The sequence below is a fragment of the Halyomorpha halys genome, unplaced genomic scaffold (genome assembly GCF_000696795.3).
Source record: "Halyomorpha halys isolate HHAL.00 unplaced genomic scaffold, Hhal_1.1 Scaffold661.1, whole genome shotgun sequence".
Taxonomy (NCBI): Eukaryota; Metazoa; Arthropoda; class Insecta; order Hemiptera; family Pentatomidae; genus Halyomorpha; species Halyomorpha halys.
In genome coordinates, this window is record NW_027116476.1 from 210,220 (window position 1) to 234,051 (window position 23,832).

Sequence of the window (23,832 nt, forward strand, 5' to 3'; positions counted from 1 at the left end):
TCTCATAAGATGTTCTTTTAGGTTTTCTAGTGTTGTTATTAATATTAAAGATATAAATGAAAAATTATTTTTTTGAAGGAGCCATTTTTTTATTCCCCCTACATACACTCGGCTGACTCATTAATTTTAACTTGCAATTATAAATAGTTTTCATTAAAGTAATAAAAAAAATTTGGGATAAATTACTGCCTTTTTTCTCCTCATGGGCTCTTGTACTATGAAATCTATATTTCGCTGGATACACCGTTTAGGAGTATAGGCGAAAAAAAATACCTAATTAAATTAATTCGCTAATTAGTAAAAGTTTTAGGGCCCACACAAATGCGTTTTCGTTTTAAGTATGGTAGTAACTAATTTTTAAAAATATTTGCATATGTATGTTTTATGAGCTAGATTTTATGAATTGGGGTCAGGACCCCAAGTATAATACCAACCCAGGGGGAAAACTGTCTGCCGGAAACGGCTTGGTAAGGAAAACAAAAAAAAAATAGTCCCAGTCGATGCAGAGATATTTTCAAATTTCCAAACCAATATATGGTAGTGAAACTAACCTAGGGAACTGTTGTTTGAACAACGCCTCTGGTGGTATGGAAATCTAATCAAGCTTTCCGAAAAAAAGTAACGAACTTTTTAACAACCATGCTTTTTCACTACCCGGCCTGTTTTTATTTTCTAGGAAAATCTATGTTGTTTTTATACATTCTATTAAATATACTTCGTAAAAACTACTAAACAATAGTTACATTACTGAAGAAAACCAAGAAGTCAAGCAGTATTTTTAATTAAAGCCTAACCCATTAATAATTGCTCTACCAAGGAGACTTACAGACATTGTCTTTAGTGGTGCAAAAAAAAAAAATCTTTATAAAGATCTATATTTGACATGAGTTCCTTATGTTTTGCAACTATATATATATAATAAAAAAATTACTACACACATCCTTAGAATTAATCAATATTAGGTTACATACATTAAAAATTGTATTTAATTTATGAATCTTCTAACATATTAATTACCTACAGTAAAATAGTTTTTTTTTTAAATAATTTATTTATTGTTATTTACAACTGTATAAAAATATATACAATAAGTAAATTTGCTGTTAGTAATATAATGACATGATACAAACATGTGGAAAACTACTGATTGATAGAACTCCAATAACATTTCTAGAGAAGAAGATCTTGAGACCATCTTCTTTTCAGATGCCTAGGAAGATTATTAGGTAATGAAGGAGAAGCCAGGTTAGAAATGAGTGGGTTTGGGTAGTTAGGATATTTATCATGGAAGGAAGGATTGGTATCTGGTTCTGGCCTAATCGGCAACATCTGGAACATTGAGGTCCTGATGTATGACTTGATTTGTGACAACATAAGGAGCAATAAGGATTTTGGACCTTAAAAATTCGATTCGGGAGGAATTTTATGGTTTAGTGGAGTCCCAAAGCTCAACTTCATATGTCGAGATAAAAACAAATTTTAATTTTTGTAAAGTTTAAATTTCCTAAAAATTAATCATATACATAAAAATATTAGCTTAGCAAAACATGTATTGTTCTTTTATGATTGTAATGTCAAAGGGAAGGAAACGTTGTTATACTGAAATATGTAACAGTTTGTGATAAAACAAGTTGTTGTACTAGGGAAGTTGCAAGTCTTGAAGCATGGCAGTTATTTACATTTTCTTATTGTTTTTATGTTGATCCCAAACCATGGTCAATAAACCACTTTCTTGACAGCGATGAATTTACTGTGATTAGGATTCCATTACAGTATTTTTTCATTACAACATAATACATTAGTACATGGTTTCAGGAGAGGCATGGCTAAACCTTGTCAAGAGGGTTGTGAATATCTCTATATGTCTGTGTAAGGCTCTGTATTTGGCTTAACTTTCTAATATTGTGCAACTAAAGGTTATATAGGGAGGAATCATATTGTTTTAAGTGGAATCTAAGCCCAAACATCTTAGGTTTTAATGTTGTAATGGTGGTAAAATGAATCATCATATAATTTTAACTATAATGTATTACTGCTACTTTGTTTTAGGACAAGGATATAGAGGATATAAGATAAAATTATTCAAAAAATCGCTTTTTTTTCTTTAGAGCCATTCCCTGCATCCTTCCCCACTATCCACCAATATTCTCAACCATAGTGCTTATTAATTTTCATTTCATTTCATTTATTGAGACTTCTATATCTAATATATCTATATCTATTATAATATCTATAATTTTATATATTAATTAAAAAGATTATATATTAATATAAGAATTTAACACACCGTTTTATGATAAATAATATTATAAAGAATATTTAAAACTGTTTCATTATTTGTTTAACTCATACAATCATAACAGCACTTAGACTTTTTTTCAAGAATGTCTTAATTGTACAAAGTATGTTTTAAAGCTTGACCAAAGTAACTTATGACATGATGGAGAAGCATATACTATAACAGTACACTCTAGTCTTATGCCTTTCATAACTGAGCATTGATAACATTTCAGGTTATTGATTTAATTGGTTGAATTTAGTTTTACATGTTTTTAGTATTCATTTAATTTTATTTTCAATACTTAATTCTCTCATAAGAATATCATTCATTTTTGCAAAATACTTGTAATTTTATACTGTTATGTAAAAAATCTTATATTTTTTTCATTTTTCATTGCTCTTTACGACCTCTATATAACGTTTCTTATATAAATAGTTTACTACATTAATAGTTTCCTACTAATTTATACAACACTTTGACTACCTCATTGTTTTTAATTTAATTAGGATGATTATTTTTAAATTTTTTTTGTGTAGATAATTTTGGATTTTTTGAAATTGTTTTGATTTAAATTTATTTGAATAGTATAAAAATAATATCCAAGGCTTGCCCCTAATGAACTCTCTAACCCAGCGGTTCCCAAAGTGGGTGACCCAAGTGTATGCTAGGGGTGTCTTAAGGGAATAGCACTTTCTCAAAATATTACAAAATAAAATTAAAATTACAATAAAAGTTAATCAGTATATTACAACATTTACTTTTATTTTTCAATTTCCAATATTTAATTTACATTTTTTCTTATTTTCCTACATACTCAACTGCTTAAAGGATAATTGTGGCGACTTTTTTTTAGCTCAACAAGGGTGCGGCAAAATGTTTTTACCTTAACTAGGGTGCTATTAAATTATTTGAGCACAAAAAGGGTGCTGTAGCAAAAAAAAAAAAAAAGTTATCAACCAAGTCTTTATGTGTTTTCAGACAGTATTTCTAGAATAAACAAGAGATTTTTTTTATGACTATCCATCATAAACAGACTTGTCAGAGTGGATATTAAATATACTTAAAATGCTGTTTTCAATGCCCTTGAACTATTGGCTACTGAGAACAATACTACATTTATTGTTTTATTTATTTTTTTTAAATGAATGCATGTGGAGTTTATGTAATAGTAAATTCAAAAATATGGACAATTTTAAAATCTTATAAGAGTAGAATAAGAACCTATGTATAGGATGTTTAAAAATATAAATTAATAATCAATATTTTTAATCTTATTTAGAAATTTTATATACACATATATTCAAATTCGGAATCATTTGTGGTATTACTATTATTTATTACACTATAAATTATAAGTGATAAACGTAATCAGTATAATACTATAAAATATATTATGAAGTATAAGAAATAAATAAAGAAATGTACAAGCATAGTTTCCGTGAGCATAATCTGATTAAAAGTACCAAGTCCACTTATAGCTAAATTTTATAAAAACAAATTGTTATCATCTGAGATAAAGTAAAATGAATGCTACTACGTAATACTACATAATACAGAAATAATTCCTAGAATTGGCAGATCCATTAACCTTCAACCATCATACCTGCCAAATTTATTTACATCATAAAGGCTAAACTTGTTTTGCTGACAAAATAGTCAGTCAGATATTAGGTGGAACATATTTCTAGAGGATTGTAAGATTTTTTAATTTACACAATCCATATGAATAGTAATATCATTTTTTTTTTTTTTTTTATAATTTTAGTTAATTAATAACATATTAAAATTGTAAAATATGTGTAAAATAATACAATATTTTAGAAGTATACAAAAACTATTACAGCTACCAACTATGGCAATTTATTCAAAATTCAGTTTAATTCATCTTTCAGAAATTTATCCAAAAAACATCTCACGAGTGATTTAAATACGAACTCAACCTAAGTACAGCTAAAAATATGAAATAAGACCCAAATTTCTTTTTTTTAACTAATCATATCCATATTTGTTCACAAGCACATTAGAGTGTGTGGCCAGATTCAAAAATTATAAACATAACTAAAGGATATCTTTGTTAAAATTACAAAGCCATAAAATTTAAAAATCATGGTATCAGAAGCAACCTGATTTCCAAAGTACATAACCAGAAGAGAGTAGTCAACAATAGAGCATGACTTAATATATTAGTAAAAATTTCAATCTTCAAAGCCGAAGCATTTTATACTGAAGAAAATTGATCATATTATTACATATTACATAAGAAAAATTCTAAAAATACAACTGTCATTTATCTTATACTGAACCCTTCAACAATATCCACATCAAATAAAACTTACAAAATCTTCATTTCAAATTTAGTAGAAAAGCTGTATTGTTAATAAATTGATGAATAAAAATGTTCTTTCATTTCTTTTGCAAGCAGACTAAACAATCTTTTAACATTTTATTATGAGATTTATTTATAAAACATTTTCGAATTCAAATCAAATAACTTATTTCATTTACCTCTGTTATCGTTCATGCCAAGTTTTTTAATTATCACATATATTTTGAAAGTTTGGTAGATTCAAACCACAAATCATGACGTATGCTTTTTTTTTTTCTTTGCCTATCATGAATCAACAGAATAACCCTGTTTTTTAAATAACCTTATATTTCATAAAAAAACATTTACATACAGCTTGAAACAATAGAAATAAAGAAAAGAAATTCTGATCATGAACTAATTCAATTAAAATATGAAAACCACAATCCTACTTTTTAATTAAAAACTAAAGTAGATAAACAATGGAACAACATTCTCCAGAATTCACAAGAAAATAATTCTAAAACAGCACTGAAGTATTATTTGAAAAATAAACAATGAAAATAATTTGAAGGCTAAATTAAATCTAGAAGCAATAGTCATACAAAGTTTACAGATTATGAATAATTGAACTATTGAATGACTCTTATCCAAAATTCTAGGTAAACTTGTGTAAAAGGCTTATCTTTTAGTAAATATGTTTAAATTGATTTCCAAATCATTTTGTAACAACTAAGAGATATCAGTTTTAGGAAGGAACAAATTTATTTTTATTTGATTTTCTACGCACTTATTCAAAACTATTCTTCCCGCCTAAGCATGATATGTTGCAAAGTTTGGAATATATAATTTTAAATGCTTCAATTTAGGTTTGTTAGCCCTTCCTTCAATAAAAATTAAATTCTAAATATTCATGATATGAAGAAACAAGTCAACCGATACTAAAATTCATATATACCATTTGATTGGTATTATATATTTATTCATGAATTTTAGTATTGGTTGACTTGTTTCTTCATATCATGAATATTTAGAATTTAATGTTTATTGAAGGAAGGGCTAACAAACCTAAATTGAAGCATTTAAAATTATATAAACTATTTGATTCAGATTATTTTATTAATCAATACATAAATGATCATAAATTGTAAACCAACTAAATAAATTCAATCATTTTGAGTTCCTTTATCACAATAAAACTAATATAGAATAAGTTCTTAACACCTAAAATGAATATAAGCAGAATTAACAAAAAAAGATCTTTAAAATGAAAATTTATAAATTTAAATAAAACATTAGTTGGATTCATTTATAAAACTTTTCTTAGATATATAATCGTTTGAAATATGATTCAAGTAGATAATGTTATTATTAAAGTAATGAACAGCTAACTGAATTTTTTTTAAATTTCTATTTAATTCCAATAGTAAATCAGAAACAGTTCAATAGAACATGAGATTTTTAAACTATTTTCTTTATTCATGTCCTATTTTCATTATGAAATATCTTTTTCTTTTTAATGAATGAAAAAAAACATCAACATATAATTTTTGAGGTACATGTAGTTTAAAATATCCCTATAGAAAGAAAAGAGCTTTTCACAAACCTTATACAAATTTCTTGAACGCCAATCTTTAGTATCCCATAGCACTATGATTCACATTGACAGTACCGTAACTGAGAAGCATTTTGCAAACTTTTCATATTTTCTCATATGATAACATTAGACCTTGACCAGATCCATAACATCAACACACTTTACAGGAAACAGTTCCTGAAAACAATCAACTTTATTTCGTAATGCTTTTTCACTTAATTTGCCTTGTAAATTTCTTTCATAAACAAAATCATATAGTAAAATCAATGATATCAAAGTAAGTTCTAAATACCCTCTCTACAAAGGTTAACTAAATAAAAAGAATAATTTCATAAGTTCAACATCCAGTAAAGAAATTTAAAAGGTATTATGCAGTTTATTTTCATGATCTTATCACAATATGGAGTGTAGTAACTCAGTGAGTAAGGCACAGTACTTCCTACTTCCCGGAACCGAATTCGAGTCTGGATGTAGCAAATAATTATTTGTTCCATAAAATCAGTCTTGGATCGACCTTGTGATAGGTAAACCTCCTGGAGTCTACCCTACCTCTAAAAATTGGGTAACCTTTGATTGGGAAAAAAATTTGGTGGTTAAGCACGACCTCTTTCCAGCACATCTTGTGCGTTGGCCTAGAAACAGTACTTCCTTATAAAGTACCAAACCAAAGCCCCTTCATAGGTTGTAGATATGGGTTTTCTTTTTATTAAACAAAACCTTTTCTTAGATTAATAAATGTTAAATTTTATCATGAGCAAAACCATATTTTATGTATCACTAAAGTATAGACCATCTTTAAGCATAGATTTAGGATAGTACCAGATTTTAAGTTTTTAGTAGAGTATTTTTATTGGAAACAATTTTTGTATCTAATGATTTCAAAAATAAGGATACTTATTTCACATTTCTTTAATGAATTTTTTTGGTTTAAAATAAGATTTTAAAAAATCAATGTTTTTGGAAGTAATAAATACTTGTTTAATCTATAAAACTAAAATATTTTGTTGTTGATAGATAAAATGTAAGTAAAATGGATGACTATTTTAAGATCTCCTTGATAATGACCTTAGACCTAGAATGATGAAGAGAAAATAAAAGTAGGTCAGAGAATGGATCAAATGAACTTTGTGTAAAAAAAAATTCTTTTTTACCTTCCTTAATTTAATGACACATTACATTTCATAATTTTGGAAAATAATTAAGTTTTTCTTGTTTTTCTTTTTAGAAAGTTTGATAAATTAATTACTATAAATTTTGAGGTTAAAAAACTTCCAAAGATGAACATAAACTATTTTATATTTTTCTTCATTGTTGTACAATTAACCGAATTAAAACAGAGAAATGCAGTGTGAAACAATTTTCAACCATGTCATATGGATGACATGATTTCAATTGAAAAATTGAAAGCATGACAAGTATGGAATTATAAAGGTGCAAGAATATGGGACAATTGTCCCGAAACGTTGCACAACAATGAAGAAAAATATAAAATAGTTTATATTCATCTTTGAAAGTTTTTTAACCTCAAAAATGTATAGTTATTAATTATAATTAATGAATCATAAATTATCTATTCTTAGATATTTCAATGTATGAAAATACATTAATACACTCTGGTTGTTTAATTTTACTCATACATTTAAAATATATCACCTAATATAATATTTAAAATGACAAGAATAAGTTTAAAAAATTGCATCATGCATTTTCTTTTTTTTTTCAGCTCACGATTTAAAATGTAATTACTGTGGTGAGAACTGATACTGGCATAGGAATAATCTCAAAAAAATTACAGATACAATTACATCCAATCTGTTTGCTAATTGGAATTTTGAACAGTATCTAATGAGAGATATCAGCAACTCACTACTAAAGTACATTTCACATTCTTGGTAATCATGGATACCAGAGCATCTAGAAAAAAACCCCAAGAAGATCATGAAAAAATGTCATTTGCTGGTTCAAAAGCGAACTATGGTTCACTAAACAAGATTAATGATGGACCATCATCTTCCATTGCATCCATCATAGCACAGGTGATCAATTTTTTCTTATTTCTATTTACAAATGTATACACATAAATGTCATTTTATTTACAAATATCTCTAAGTTACAAAAGTTTTATAATAGGGTGCTGTTTAAGAAAATGTTAGTGGGTACTGCTACTGTAGCATCGACTTGAGATTTAAAATATAAAAATCAAGGGTTTAGAAAAAATGAAGCGTTTCAATTGGCCTTAATTTTAAAGCTTCATTTGCAATTAGTTTCTTTTAGAGAGATCACTGAAATCAAGGCAGTTTTTGATTGATTATAAGGAATATTAACTGAAAATCTTCCACCTTGACGTAATGTATGTAATAATAAAGATAAGAGTTAAGTTTTTTAGTACTTAACGGCCATTTTTCAACAATATTTGCATGATTTTCCTCTTAAATAAAACTTTTTATTGGATGTAGGAACTATTCTTTGGCCTGTAAATGTTTTAATTTCTATATTTTGATGCTTAATACTGGTACAAAAAAATATGTCAGGTTAATTCAGTTAAACAATAATAATTGTTTATTTTTTATAAAGTCCAAATTAAATTAGCTCTAACAGAGGTTTGAAAATCTAAACCTTTTCTAACAATCAGTGAATTAACATCACAATACTGCAAAAGCTTAAAAAGTTTTGTTAAAGTGTGTGTCTACCCTGTACTACTGGAGCATCTACCCTATATGATATTCAAAATATATTACTTTTGAAACTGAGTCATTTAACAAAAATATGACCATTTATTATTTTTTTTTTTTTTATTCATTTTAATCTAAAGTTATAACAGGTAAGATGATTACATGAATCAATGTTTTTACTTATTAAAGTTCCTAAAAATTAGAATATATAGACAATTTGTGTGCTTTAGAATAACTACAGTAGAAACTGAATTATCAGTGATAGTTAGGAAGAGGGGGGTCCCATGGATAAATAAAAACCATGACTAATTTGAAAATTTTTAATTTAACTTAATTACTTTTATATGAGTGCACAATGTTAGTATATAAGTGGCCATTACAGCCGAGGAAATGCAGGTGTCACTTTAGCAGTTCCGAAATTACAGGGAAGTGGTTATATTCTGGCATGGCCAGGTTTACTTTTATTTTGAGATGACTCCACGGAATGAAAGGTTGACCATTGCACACTGGTTAGAATAGGTAATAGACCAAATGCCCATGCAAAAAAATTGACATTATCTGATGAAAACTTTGATAGCACTTTTTTGAATCTTTATTGCATTGTCAATAAAGAAATGAGGGTCTGCCAGCCAGATAGAGTCAGCCAATAATGGCAGTTATTTCGAAAAGTTAAAAAAAAAAATAATTTTTCATTGGAGCTCCATATCTTTACCTAAGACACTAGAAAACCCAACAGAACATCATTTAAAGTAGAATAAATTTGATAAAATATGAACCAAGATATACTTTTTTAGAAAGAAACATTTCATAAAATATGTACTGAAAAATCATTAGTTAGTGAATTAATTTTGGTAAATCTATATTTCAGGAATCATTAGATTTACAGATGTCTATTAGCACTAAAATTACTGCTAGTATGATGTACTATTAAGTAGTTCATGACATTTATCTTTGTAGGAGTAGTAGTTTTCATAATATTTGCCAAAATAAATTCACAACATGTTGATTTCTAGTTGTTCAGACAAAACGTATGTTTTATGAAAAACTATATGTCAGGAACCATCGGAGGTACAGATGTATACCACCACTCAAATTAAAGCGAGGGTGATGTACTATATAAAGCAGTTTATTATATTTACCTTCGTAGGAGTAATAGCTTTTATGATATTTACTATAAAATTGATTTCTAGATCTGACAAAAATTTCATAAGCAAAATTCATATTCATATGCAAATATAAAAATTACTACTCTTATAGTAAATTACACTAGCTTGAATTTTAGTGCTAGCAGATATCTGTACATCTAATGGTTTCTGAGATATAATTTTTCTTAAGCCAAAAGTTTTGTTTGAACAAGTAGAAATATACATTTTGTGATTTTTTTTGAAAAATATGATGAAAACTAGTAATAGTTTAGTAGGAGTAATCCTACAAAGTTAAATGTTATAAGCTATTACATAGTACATAGCTTTTTGTGGTTTGAAACCATTTTCTTTACTACTGTAGTCATTTTTTCTAAAATACATGATATCATTCCTATTGGAAACCTAAAATATTTATTGCTTGACCTATCCTAATTATTAGTCCTATGATGGACTAAATGTTTTCTCAGGCATTAAGGAAGTCATTTTGAAGGGAATACAATAGAGAACAGTAAATTAAGTAGGACCTAGAGACCTACTAAGTAGCCAAGGATGAAAAATACTTAACTTTTTTTTTTCTAATATATGAGTTTCAGAAGAATATATTTATATTCATCATAAAATTACTTACAACATATAGAAACACTAAATGGCAGCTGAATACTTTGGCCAGTTCTACATTCTCTTTAAGATCCATCCTTTGGAAGAGCAATAAAATATTCCTATTGATTTCTTTCTTTTGAGATTACTCCAAATTTGATATCAGAATCACACCATACTATAAAAATTAAATAAACATGTTATTAATATAATGAAAAAATTATTTGTACAAATAAAATTATATCAATGGTATTGTGCAAAGTGGGCCAATTTTTTACATTCCTGTTTCTATGATCCATACCATTATTATGGTTTAGATTTACATCTAACTCACACTTTGATTCAATAATAAATCGAATTCAGAACACATTTATATGAAAAACTAAACCAATTTTGTGTTAAGAAGGAGAAGGTATAAAAAATGAAAATAATTCGACTACATTAATCGTACAAGATAATACTAATATCCCATAGCACTATACCAACAATTTGTTCAAAAATATAAGACAGTCAGATATTAACTTTAAAAAAAAATAATAATATTGTAACTTTCTTTCTCTTACAAGTAATAATTCATATTCACTTTTTTTTTTTAAATTATGTAAAATATTACACACTGTGGCTAAGACTGTGATACCTTGTAAATAAGTGAGAAAACTTTATACCATTTAAAAAATAAAAATTAATCCTTCATTCTAGAGACAGACAAATTCTCAAAATCAGAAACAACTATACAGGTAGTTGACAAAAAAAAAGTTCAGTTGATATATCTCTAGAATATGTTGATTTTTTAAAGTACTAAAATCGCGTGGTTGATTTTTTTCAAGTTATAAAGTATCAGAGTTTAAGTCACAAAAAATAAGTTACTAATAATTTTTCTTTGTTTCTTGAATTTCACTCCAACTATACACTATAATAATTTTCAGTCATGGGCATGCTTTGGCAAATATGCCTGTATGATAAACGTAGGAGTGATAGGATCATTTCCAGTTCTAGCACTGCCGTTCCTGACATCAGGATCATTTAAAATGACATTTACTGAAAACGAAGTGGAGTGGATGGGTAAGTTCAATAATTTTATTTTACTTGATCGATTGTGAAAACGATATTTGTAATTATATTATCTCCAGTAATAAAAAATGATATTTAACCCATAAATGTCAACTAATACATATAGTGTCACAAATGAAGAACTATTATCAAACATTAATTATACACTATACAAAGTTCACCATAGTACTTAAACGAGGACTCAATAAATTAAACAAAAAAAGATCATTCTTCACTGTTGTCCTCATTCTTTTTCCACTTTTTTATATGCCCAGAAGAAAATCTACTAAGGAGACCAGAAATAAGGTTTTATACTTTTATACTACATATTCTGTTTAATTTTTTGACCTCTGCCCAGACTATCTTCTAGATTACTCACTAACATTTTTTATTACGAGAAGTAAGATTAACCCTTAGACCAAACTATAGGAATCACATTCTACTGGAAGTGTCATCGTAGCTTAATAAAACGAAATATGCATTTATTGAATATATGAATATAATTTGTCTTATAATGGCAACATAGCCCAACTGATGTAGCATGGTAAAATGGAAATAATTTTCAAGTTGAAATATTCAACTTTATCAATAAAGAAATATGTTAAGGTCTTGAATTATATTTGAATAAAGTGCAAGATAAAATCATATTAAATATAGTTTTGATTATGTTTCAGTGAGCATTATATACTTAACAATGGCAATAGGAAGCTTGATCTCAGCATTGCCATACAACACTAATCGGAAAGTACCAATGATAATTGCTCAAGTTGTAATGACAGTCAGCTGGGTAATAACATTCTTTTCAAATGAACCTTGGCAATTGATAATGGCCAGAGCACTTGCTGGAATGAGTGAGTAAAAATATTTTTTTAACATGACATGCAAAGAACTTGAACAAGTTAAAAAAAATTAGCTTCATTGTGATCGATAACATCTTTAAATAATAATGTAAAGCAGGTATTGTTAAACACCCCTAAGAACCATTTCGTGATTTAAAGATTAATATAGTCTTCAATTTGCAGCCTTTGGGATTTGACTATCCCTCAGGACAATAAGTGACTTAAAGTGATAATTGTCTGATTTATACTTTGATTTATTAACTATTTTATGTTTGCTTATTTTAGGTTGTATAGTCCATTTTCACATAAATAAATTCATAAGTATAGCATTAAATGATATTGAGCATATGATTTGATATAAAAAGTAGACAAATAATTTTAACTGAATTATATGAACCCAGAAGTATTATGGGTAAAGAGTCTAGAAAACACATTGTTGACAAAATGTATAGAAAGTAATCAGTTACAGAATTAAAATTAGTTAAAATAATCGGAACAACCAATGTTCTAATAAAGCACATTTTTAGCCATAATTTATCCACTAATTCTAGATCTAAAGGGTCTTTAATAAACTAACTATTTTGATGTGAACTTTATTTCAACACCAACAAGTCTCTATTATCAAATTACTTTAAAACTTAAATTTTGAAGTATCATTCACAATGACTGCCCTTAACTTCCCAAATCTGCCGTTTGTAACAAAATTATGGTATTTAACAACTTTAAACTTTAAGCCCTTCATCCATTTATTTATCACTACATTAAGATTCATTTAAAATTAATGTATAAATGTTACTTTTAAACTAAAAGAAGCACTTACCAATTCTTCTAAATTCTTAAGATTTTTTTGTACAGAATAAGTTCCAACAGTTTTACCACTACAGCTTCCTTTGCAACTAAAATTTTCCACTAAAGTTGTCTTTATTATGTAGTCATATTTTGCGCTTTCTAAAATTATAAACAAATATAAGTAATTACTAATGAACAATTAAATTGTCAGAAATAAAATAAAAATTAAATGAAGAATAACAAACTAAAAATTTATATAACCTTCAATCTTGAAAAAACGTAATAGAACTTTTTTAAAAAAAATTTTTATGAATTATTTATTAAGGGAGCTTAACAGATATTTTAGACAATTTTTATTTTCGTGAAAATCATGATATTTTTTTGCCCACTTCATAGCAAAAAAAACTATATAAGTACTTCTCACCGTGCCAAAGAACGAATACACATCTGAAAATTAAAATAGAAAATTTTTAAGTTACATCATATTTCAGAATGAATGTATTTAAATAGTAATTTATGCAAACTTTCTAATTTTTTAATTACAACCCAATCCAGCTGGGGGGCGCCTCCTCGACGCTAGAAGGTTAAAAAAAATCTGGAAAACCATTTTCTATTGCATATAAATACAACAGACGCCTTCATAATTATTTTCTTAATTGAAAAATAAATTATCAGAAATCGAACTCAGTTGAACTAACAATGAATCCTTTAAAAAATTGTATTGCTGGTCATTCCCCAAAGATATTCACATATCAACTGTTAGAAACCACTGGTTTAGGTGTATGGATTGATCTAACACAGATGGGTTCCTCCCTCAGGAAATTCCTTGATTAGCCATTGATTTAATTAAACTTTTTTAGATCGAATTTTCCTGGAATTGACCTCTGAAATTGATGAGACTATTGTCAGAGGGGTGAACAGCTATTACCAAGAGTATCATTTTGGTCATGTCAGAATTTCATCTGAATGCAAACAAAAAAATGGCAATAAGTGTTAAAAATAATGAATCAAAGTAATGTAAGGAAGGTACTTTGCTAAATTATGTAATGCAATGGGTGCAAAATATACAGTACTATGTAATAGTGAGGCACCTGGGCTTTCTCGTTCGAAAATACTTTGAACATTGTTTAAACTAAAATAATACATTGACATGTTTCTAACTAATAACTGTGGAAATAAAGCAAACTTCCTTATAGTATTCATACTTAGTGGTTATTTAAAAAAAACAACTTATTACTTTAAATTAAAGATGTAATAAAGAAGGAAGAACTTAGTATGAATAAGAGGTAGAAATGAGAATGATATGAGTAAAGAAAACAGGATTATTCAATATAAAAAGAATAGTAAAAATAAATGGTATTATTATATTATTAGAAAATAAATAAACAATATCATAAAAATAGTAATAATAAAAGGGAGTGATAAGAATTAGAATAACTGAAAAATATCTATCAGCGGAAGTAACAAACATACATAGTGGTAGTAACATTATATATTTATAAAATCCATATTCTGAGAATTCAATTATGAAGGTAGCGTTATTTTATTAATTTTTCATGTCATTGAAAATGTACCTCCAATTGCAATTAGAAATTTCATTTTAATATTCGTTACTATTTTTTTTTCTTCACTCAACAATGCAAAATAAAATGTTGCTTATTACATTTTTAAGCGACTTGTGTCTGTATATTTGTTCATCCTCTATAATCAGTTTGTTATATATTATAATAAAGCTTAAATAACACATTACAATATTTAATAAAATATTTATTTTTAATAAATCAATAATCAATACAGCAGGGTGACAACTACAATAAGAAATATCCTGGATCTAATATACCTGTTAAAGTACTTGTAACATATTTATAATATTCACTGATTGGAATTAGTTAAAAGAAAAGTAATAGAATCACTTCTTGTACTATGGTGGGTGAGGTATCAAGAAATCTTGGTTATGAATTTGTAATGTCAATGAAACCCCAGTAAGTCAAATTAATTTTGTTTTCCTTTTATATTCCCAGTTATTAAAATTAAGAAATGTTTAAATATCGAATGAAAATTTCACTATTAAATAAAATTTTAAATTTGGTTTATAAAATTATTACTTCTACTACTTTAGGGTACTAGGTAATAATACCTTAAGGTTAAAGGTGTTTATTTTTTTTTTTTAGGTATGACTTTAAGCCTTCCACAGGTGCAAGCTTACGTTGGAGAAGTAACAGTACCTCATCTCCGTGGTATATTTGGTAACCTAACACAAACAATGACCATAATGGGACAGTTTGTAATGAGTGGTTTAACTTATTTGAACAGCTGGGACAATGCGATATTTGTTTCTGGTTGTTTACCAGTTCTAGCAATTTTATATTTATATTTTGTAAGTTTAAGTAATAAATTAATTGTACTAAATGATTTACGAATTTCCTTATTATTATTATAATCATTTTATTTTAGATACCAGAATCTCCTGTAATATTGATTAAAAAAAAAAAGTATGATGCAGCTTTTTCATCACTGAAACAACTTCGAGGCTGCAAATGGGCCAATGAAGCTGAAGTTATCAAAGAATTCAGACAATTGTTGAGGTATTGTGAGAAAGAAAAATATTCAGACTTTGAAAATGTCAGTTACCCTCAAAATCATTCTTCGGTTTTGACTAATGGTACAGTGAAAGTTGGTGAAAAAGGTTCAGAAATATACTCCATTGAAGAAACCTACAGGCAGTTAGAAAATGATTTATCAGGAATACCTGCGATTAATTTCTGGAACTCTCAAACTATGTTAACAACATATTCCGGGATTGAAAACCCATCATTTGACAGCAATGAAAATAATAATGATAAAGCAGAAGAACTTGTTTCAGAGTTTTACAATCCATTTCATCTGGGTATAGTAACCTTTTATTTTTCATATGATTAATTATATGAGATCTATGTAAAAATGCTGAACACTTGCATTTCAGAGATATTTTGTAGGTTTTATGGAATAATTCTTTAAATAATATTAGTACACAGACATAAAATAATTTGTGTGAAAAAATTAAATTAAATAAATTAACAAGTTGACTGCACACTATGAGATAACTCGTAATTTTTTGTTTTCTTATTTAATTGATCTAATTCACAAGATAGATGGTGCTGTAGTAGCTGCATAAATGTGCTAAGTAAAAAAGCTACTAGAAGGTTGAAATTGGTATCCTAAGCAAGAAAGCCATAACTACAAGTTATCTTATTGTCTACAGCTAACATGTTAGTTATTTAATGAACAAACTATTTTCAAATAATCTTGTTAATTTTATGTTACCAATCATTTAATAACTTAAGATCTGATCAACTTACTACCTGATCACTTATAATAAGGTAGTTTAAATCTCATAGACCCTGTAAAAAATCATCATTAGAATTTTCAGTGTTTACTAGAGATGGAATCTTATGACATATCTTATCAAGATAGACTTGTCCACAGAGACAACTAGTCTCAAAGTTTCCTCTAAAAGTGATGTAGTAACATATTGTAGAAAAATTAATGAGCTCCCTCATCTCTAAACATGTTAAGTTTTTCTTAAATAGTATATTTAGCCTTACGTACTTTGAATCCTTTGTCCATTGCAGAGGATTGCCTTCTAAGATGGGGTATACAGGGGCTAATTAAAAAATTAGTACACGCCATGGATGTACCTAAAAAAATATTCCTTTGTTTAAATTTAACATTTTTTAATACAATGCCATGTTCTATTTCTATACCTAATATTTTTAGAATTTAATTTGTATGTATAAACTTATTTTAAAAACATAAAAGGAGAGCAAATGATAGAAAAAAAAATACTTTTTAGAAAATTACTTCTTCATATTAAAAAGAGTACTTCCATTGTAGTATTGAAGATAAATCTCTTGTCAGAGCTGAAATGTGACTTAAAAGAACAACAAAAAACAATTTATGATGGTGTTTTTGCTTTAGATTTTAATGAATAAAGCAGCTTCATCTTTCATAACATCTATGGAAGGAGACAGCAGTTCTTACATGACAAATAAATAAAATAATCATATCTGTATACATAACATACATGTATGTTATAATTTTCATCATTTTGTTAGTGTTTATTTAGAGGGCTAAATTTATTTCTTTGTGTTGAAAATTAAGCTATTTGCATCTTTAGAAGAGTGCCCATTACCAATGAATTTAAATGTCTATACTACATATGGAAATATGTTCGTTTGACCTTCAGGTACCTCAACTAGACTTAAAATTCCAGGAAGCAAACTGTGTATCATGGCTCAATTAATCATATATTCAAAAAGCCGGTAAACACAATTCAATAAAAGTTAATATGAAAGTCAAATTCCTTCACCAGAGACATCAGAATTTAAACCAAACTGAGGCTAATTACAAGTACAATTTTATGGCTAAGAGTATCAAGCTTGAATATATTTTAGTTAGAATTCCAGGAGTACTCATTTTAAAATTGTAAAGCTATAATTATATTTTGTGTTCCTTTTCTGTATTTTATATAGTTAGTTTCAATAATGCCATATGAGAACTAATTTTGATTTTTTGTTGTATCTTTATATAAAATATAAAGATATTAATAACCTTGAAGAAGTTGATTACTCTAGTTAAAAAGGGAATGAGCTATGAACTTCTTCATGTTTTGTAAGGAGTTTTTGTTCACATGGTACTATTTTACAACCCTCGCTGTAAGTTGTTTGACTTAAAAGCAATAAATTATTATTTTATTTTCTTTTTTTTTATACATTTAATAACATGATTCCAAACAGTATTTCTTGTGAATTGAAGTTTTTGGAATCATCAGACCTTTAGAGGTGATTCTGTAGATTTCAAAAATAGTTTTTATAAAATATGTATTTTTAAAAGAATAATAATGATATAAAACTGAAAGACTATATGAAGTTTGAATTTTGTTATTTTTTTTATTATTTCAGATGCAAATGAAGGTAGCACAAGTGGTTCAACAGGACTCTTTAAACATGCTTCAACCCAGTGCTTTTTTAATGGTGACATTAATAGTTTCAAGGAAAGACATATAAATCATAAGGATGAAAACAATAATACAGAGGAGTCAATTTTCAGGTTTATTTTGAAACCTGAAATGTACAAACCAACATTGCTAATGCTATTCTGCACTTTCTTCGTTGTTGGACCAGGAGCTGACAGCATTCTAGTTTATTTAAAGTTTTATATTGATGATTTTCATTCTCAAGTTGACTATAATAACTTGGTGGTAATTTCATTTTATAATTTTAATATTGTGTAGTTTTATTTATAATTGTACAATTGTAATTGATAAATTGATACTATTATGTGGTTTTATATCCAAACAATTACAAAATGTTTATAAATAGGATATTAAAATTACCATATGTCAAAATTTGAAGATCTATAATGGAACGGCCTGTATCACAGTCTGTACAGAGAACCTGTATCACTCCAATTTACATTTAGTCGAGTAAAAATAGCTTAAAATTTCGCTGGACCTAAAAGTAGGAGTAAAATGATTTCTGTCAATGGATTCTTATGTGAAAATGTTCGGAAAGTTAATGGTAAAACGTTAACCACTTTCTGGATGTATGTTGGCACATCAAAAAATTTTTTTTCTAGAAAATACTTTGATTTTTGAAAAGCTAATGTGCATTTCATCCAATTTTTACCTATACTACATAAAAGGTACAGTAAATGTCCTTGAAAAGTAGGCATAGAACTATTTCAGATCCACACCAACGTAGGTTCATTTCATTCAAGAAAAAACTGAAATGATGAGTCAATAGTTGACTATGGGTGTATAATATACATATAGAGAAGAAGAAGGTTGGAGTGGTTTACACAAATAGGTAAAGAATTATTTATTAATGCCAACTTTTTGGACAGAATTTGGACAGGGCTAAAAAAAAAAAAACAAGATAACAACCATAATGAATAAAAGGAATCATAGAATAATTAGAAAATGACAGTCAATATATTAAGAAAATTTAAAAACAATGTATAGTTTAAGTATTATAAGAAGGTAAAGACAAGGAAAGGACAGGGAAATAATATACATATGAAAATCTAGTAAGTAAATGTAATAACAAAATAACTACTCTTTCTTAATTTTAATATTACTCATGCACATGTAGCGTTTGTCTTCTTATAATACTTAAAATATACATTTTCTTTCAACTCTATTTATGTGTTATTTTCTGTTATTATATTATATTATTATATTCTGTTATACTATATTGTCTGTTATTTTCTAATTCCTAAATCTTGTTGTTTTTTTTTAAGCCCTGATGAAGACCTGAAAATCTGGCTAAAATGTTGGCATTAATAAATAGGTTTTCACTTATTTGAATTCTTCACAGACCGTATCCCCAACCATCTCCTCAAAAAAACTAAAAATTTTCCTCACTTTTTATAGTAGTGTTATATTGTGTATATTTGGGATATAGTTTTATATTTGAGAGAATGTTGTTGACAATGAGAAAGAAAGTCTGCCCAGTGTGTTTGAAGATATAAACCTGAAGTTTACACTTCGAAATGCTAAACTATATATTGGTGATCATTTTAGGCATACTGTATTCAATTTTTTATTATTTAAATTTTAACATGTATAAATCAGTTTATAAATACAATTAAGTGTGAAGGGAATTAGTTCTTCATGTATACTTTGAGCATTTCCTGGAATAATAATAAGCAACAAAGCCTAGTAGTTGTTTGAGTAGGATAGAGTCTGGAATATGAATTTTTGTTTGCTTCATTCATCCTGAAACTGCTAAATTAGTATGATTAACTGGTTTCTCTGTGTCATTTGTTTTCTTTCTAGTAAAAAAGATTTGTAGTCAGATTTTATTTCTTTTTAAAAATTCTAAAGTTAAGTGTATGGTTCTATTAAAGATTATTTTGTTGTTTCAGAGTTTTTTAACAGGAGCTACACTTCTTGGAAATATACTCTCAGTATGTTTGGTGTCAAAACTTGGCAAAAAGAAAATTATCCTGTTCTCCACAACATGTGCAGGATTGGGCTACATCGCTCTTAGTATTTTATATTACTCAAAGCAAGATGGACAACCAACGAACCATTGGCTGTTCAGCATAATTTTACTATGGATTTTCTTTATGGAGGAATTCGGAATGAGAACAATATATCATGCATTAATGAGTGAAGTCTTCCCACTGAGGTACTGAAAAATCTTTAAAATAACTTATTTATCTGCGCTTACAAGAATAAGAAATGTCAAAAGTTTCTTGCTATAATTTAAGAATGATTTAAAATCAATGTGAAAACCTCAATTGATCACAATAGGGACATTGATTTTTTGAGCACTAATTTGAATAATTTCAACTGCTAAATTAATCATTCTAGCATATAATTGTAATTTTGCTTAGCTGATGGCTAAACCAAACAATTTTGACATTCTTTGTTCCAATATTTAGTAAAAAAAACTTTTACAGTATAAAAATTTTATTTAATTGTGAACATCATATTCATCCCTGTGAACATATTTATTTTATATTGATTGTCTGATCTCATTGTCTACCAAATAAATAGCATATCATATATGAGTAAAAACAATACTGGTATCTCTTTCCAAAATTAGTCGGGTTCAAGAGATTATAGGATTAATTTCTAGTTTTTTCATCAACACGCTTCAATGAATTGTTTCTATTAATTTTTTTAATGATATCCATTTTTTTATGATATTTAAGTCATAATTTCAAGTTGTAATACTAACCTACATGTGATTTAATTAATTTATTTCTTTTTTATTGAATTGAAAACGTGAGAGGCATTAAGCCAAATAGGTTAAACTATGTGAAATAAGCAACTTTCTATCCTAATTTTAATTTTAATTCTTGTATGAGTAGGTTCATATAAAGGTTTGTCTGTGATTTAAGATTTGTATATTTTCCTTCATTGCACTAAGGGCCTAGATCATTCTCCCATCTACTTCACCCTTGCTCTCTGAGATTATGTCACTAGTACTGGTGGGTGAACTAATCTGGTATATGAGTCTTGTGATACTTTTTGCCACTACTTTCCAGTTACTTACAGGTTGCAGCATCATAATAACCGAACTGGGAATGTTCAGATTCATATTTCAGTACCACAGGAAAATAAATATTAACCATCACCTCAAAGTTTTTGACTATAAGAGCCTTAAGATTATAATATATAATATTTATTATTATATATAATATCTAGAATTTGTTTTCCTATTTTATTGTACTTGTATATTTATTGTGAACACTGAAGTCTATCTTGGCATAACAGCTTTTTGCAGGTGACACAGTAAAACCTCCTATCTTAAATTCCTATTAGAATTTCCACGACAATTCTCCTAACTTAAATAGAAACACTATTCATTTATTTTTTGTTAAAAATAATTTATAAATGATATTATCACTGAGGAATAAACAAGTTGTTTTTTATCCATACTAAAAATTAGGACTGAAATAAGCTATGAGGTTATGGCCATTGTGCCTAAGATTTATGAGAATATGATCACATTATTTCTTTTTCTGTAAAAATTTAATAGTGCCCTACCACAGTGACAGTATGAAAGAAGGAGATGAAAGTGGTGACAGCCACATTGGAATGACTAATATTTTATTTTTAATTCTAGTGATATGCTTAATATAATATTTGTGATAGGAGCCAATCTGTTATCAATATAAAATAATAGTGATAACGTGTATATAACTGACCGTAAATTGCTATGAGAAAAAAATAGTCAGCGTGGAGGGAAAGAGGTGTTGTTAGGAGTGAAGATAAGTGCTTCTTATTTCTAGCTTTTATATCGTTTTCTTTTTTACTGTTCTCAAGATTTTAATTTTAATTATTTGCACATTTGTTCTAGTTTGATTTTTTTTTTTTTTAATATTTTTCATTATATTTTTTATTATACTTTTCTAATTAAACTGTTTTATTTTAATATGGTTATCTTGGTTGTACTTAGCTATGAAGAAAGCCTGAACGTTTTCATAGTAAATTAAGTATTATTTATTTGTACTTTTCACTCTTGACTGCACTCTCCTCCCCTCAAGAATTATTTCCTTATAAACTGCTCTTCTTTTTATTAATACTTTTGCCTTCCGAGAAATTCAACCCCACTCTTCTCAATTCAGAGCCCTTATATCCAGAGCCTCCCAGCGAGTAACTCCAATCTTTTCAAGACCTCTTCCAGGTCCTATTATTTTTTTCTCATAAAATTATAGTATTTATTTTACATATCCCAATTTCTCTACTCTATTCAAGAATTACGTTTCTATCTGACTATTATAAATTTTATAGCTAAAATTAATTTATTATATTCATCATCAGGCATAAGTAAAATATTTATTAGGTATAACTGTATAAAACTAATTTTATTATGAAATTATTTGGCTTTTTTATTAAAACAAAATCATTTACTGAGTATATCTACTGTATGATATTAAAGTTGGTATAAATCGATCATTTGTAATTCTAAATTTCTTCTCATTTTCCAAATAAATATTATGAAATAAATGTATGATCTTGTTTATTGTTTTTTTCTTATTTGACAAAGTTATACAATAATGAGAAATATGTTCTAATTGCTAATTATGTTTCAGAGGGAAAAAAATTGGACCCATGACCATTGTTTTGATGTTAAGTTTAAATGGTTTTCTGGTTTTTCATAACTTACCTTCTGTCATCTCAGCCTATGGAACCATTACTGTCATTTTATTTGATGTGGCTTTGAGTTTTTCTGGTGTTGTATTCTTTTATATATTTCTGTTTGAAACAGAAGGGAAAACATTAGCAGAAATTGAAGAAAAATTTAGAGGAAATAAAAAACCCGCAAAAATTGTGGAATAATATTTTGTTATTTTTAAGAAAAATAAGGACAATCATAAAGTTATAACAATAACTGTGTGATATATTTTATTAAATAGTCATTATTTCTGTAAAAAAAAAATAAGACATAAAAGAAATAATACGTTGATATATTTCTGTAATTAATAATGTATTATCTGAATGAAGACATTAATTTATCTTAGTAGTCTATCTATAAGAAGTAATATGATCTGTGATTAAGATGAAAAAAAGGACTCTCCAGAAAAATTTTAAGTATTAATGAATACCAATGATATTGAAATATTATGAAACACCTGTAAATAAAAATGTGTTTTGATATTTGACTTTTATTACCCAACTATTTTATTATTGAGATTAACATAAAGGAGTTTCCTCAACTTTCCTTACTTCTACAGCTAGCACCAACACTAGCAGTATTTTCAGTAATATTGATCAAATATAGATTTTATTTTTCTTTATTATTTTTTTAAATTTATACTATAGAACAATTTAAATATCCTTCAAAGGAGTACTACAATTATTCGAAAAATTAAAAAACTTAAATGGACTTGTTTCCATGATAAAGTGAACATAATACTTTTAAAACAAGAATACAAACTTCAATATGCATTATTTTTGCATATACTGTTCTGATTTAAGGTTTCTTTTTGTCTTGTAGATAATTGTTTTTAATCCATTCAAAAATACTTTTGGCACAGGCACATGAACAGATTAAAGAGAAA

At 27.2% G+C, this 23,832-nt stretch overlaps 1 protein-coding gene and 1 long non-coding RNA gene across 9 annotated transcripts in view; one reads left to right on the top strand and one right to left on the bottom strand.

Annotated features, from left to right (window-relative positions):
- LOC136797241 (uncharacterized) overlaps positions 1–13,380 on the bottom strand; it is a 136,554-nt gene extending 123,174 nt beyond the window's left edge. For both annotated transcript variants that reach the window (XR_010845083.1, XR_010845082.1), the window contains exons 1-3: positions 13,307–13,380; positions 10,629–10,775; positions 6,193–6,360 (exon numbers count right to left, since the gene is read on the bottom strand). This is a non-coding gene — a long non-coding RNA (uncharacterized lncRNA). The remainder of the gene's footprint in view (positions 1–6,192; positions 6,361–10,628; positions 10,776–13,306) is intronic.
- Positions 1–23,412, top strand: part of LOC106685129 (facilitated trehalose transporter Tret1) — a 228,444-nt gene extending 205,032 nt beyond the window's left edge. For 6 of the 7 annotated variants that reach the window (XM_067053256.1, XM_014427653.3, XM_067053261.1 and 3 more), the window contains 8 exons: positions 7,907–8,219; positions 11,524–11,659; positions 12,322–12,498; positions 15,447–15,652; positions 15,730–16,162; positions 18,216–18,514; positions 20,182–20,447; positions 22,864–23,412. In XM_067053256.1, the coding sequence (XP_066909357.1) occupies positions 8,082–8,219; positions 11,524–11,659; positions 12,322–12,498; positions 15,447–15,652; positions 15,730–16,162; positions 18,216–18,514; positions 20,182–20,447; positions 22,864–23,110 (1,902 nt within the window). In that variant the 5' untranslated portion in view covers positions 7,907–8,081 and the 3' untranslated portion in view covers positions 23,111–23,412. Of the gene's footprint in view, positions 1–3,940; positions 4,011–7,906; positions 8,220–11,523; positions 11,660–12,321; positions 12,499–15,446; positions 15,653–15,729; positions 16,163–18,215; positions 18,515–20,181; positions 20,448–22,863 lie in introns of those variants that run through there. The other variant, XM_067053260.1, reaches the window with a different exon arrangement.
- The last annotated feature ends 420 nt before the right edge of the window (positions 23,413–23,832 follow it).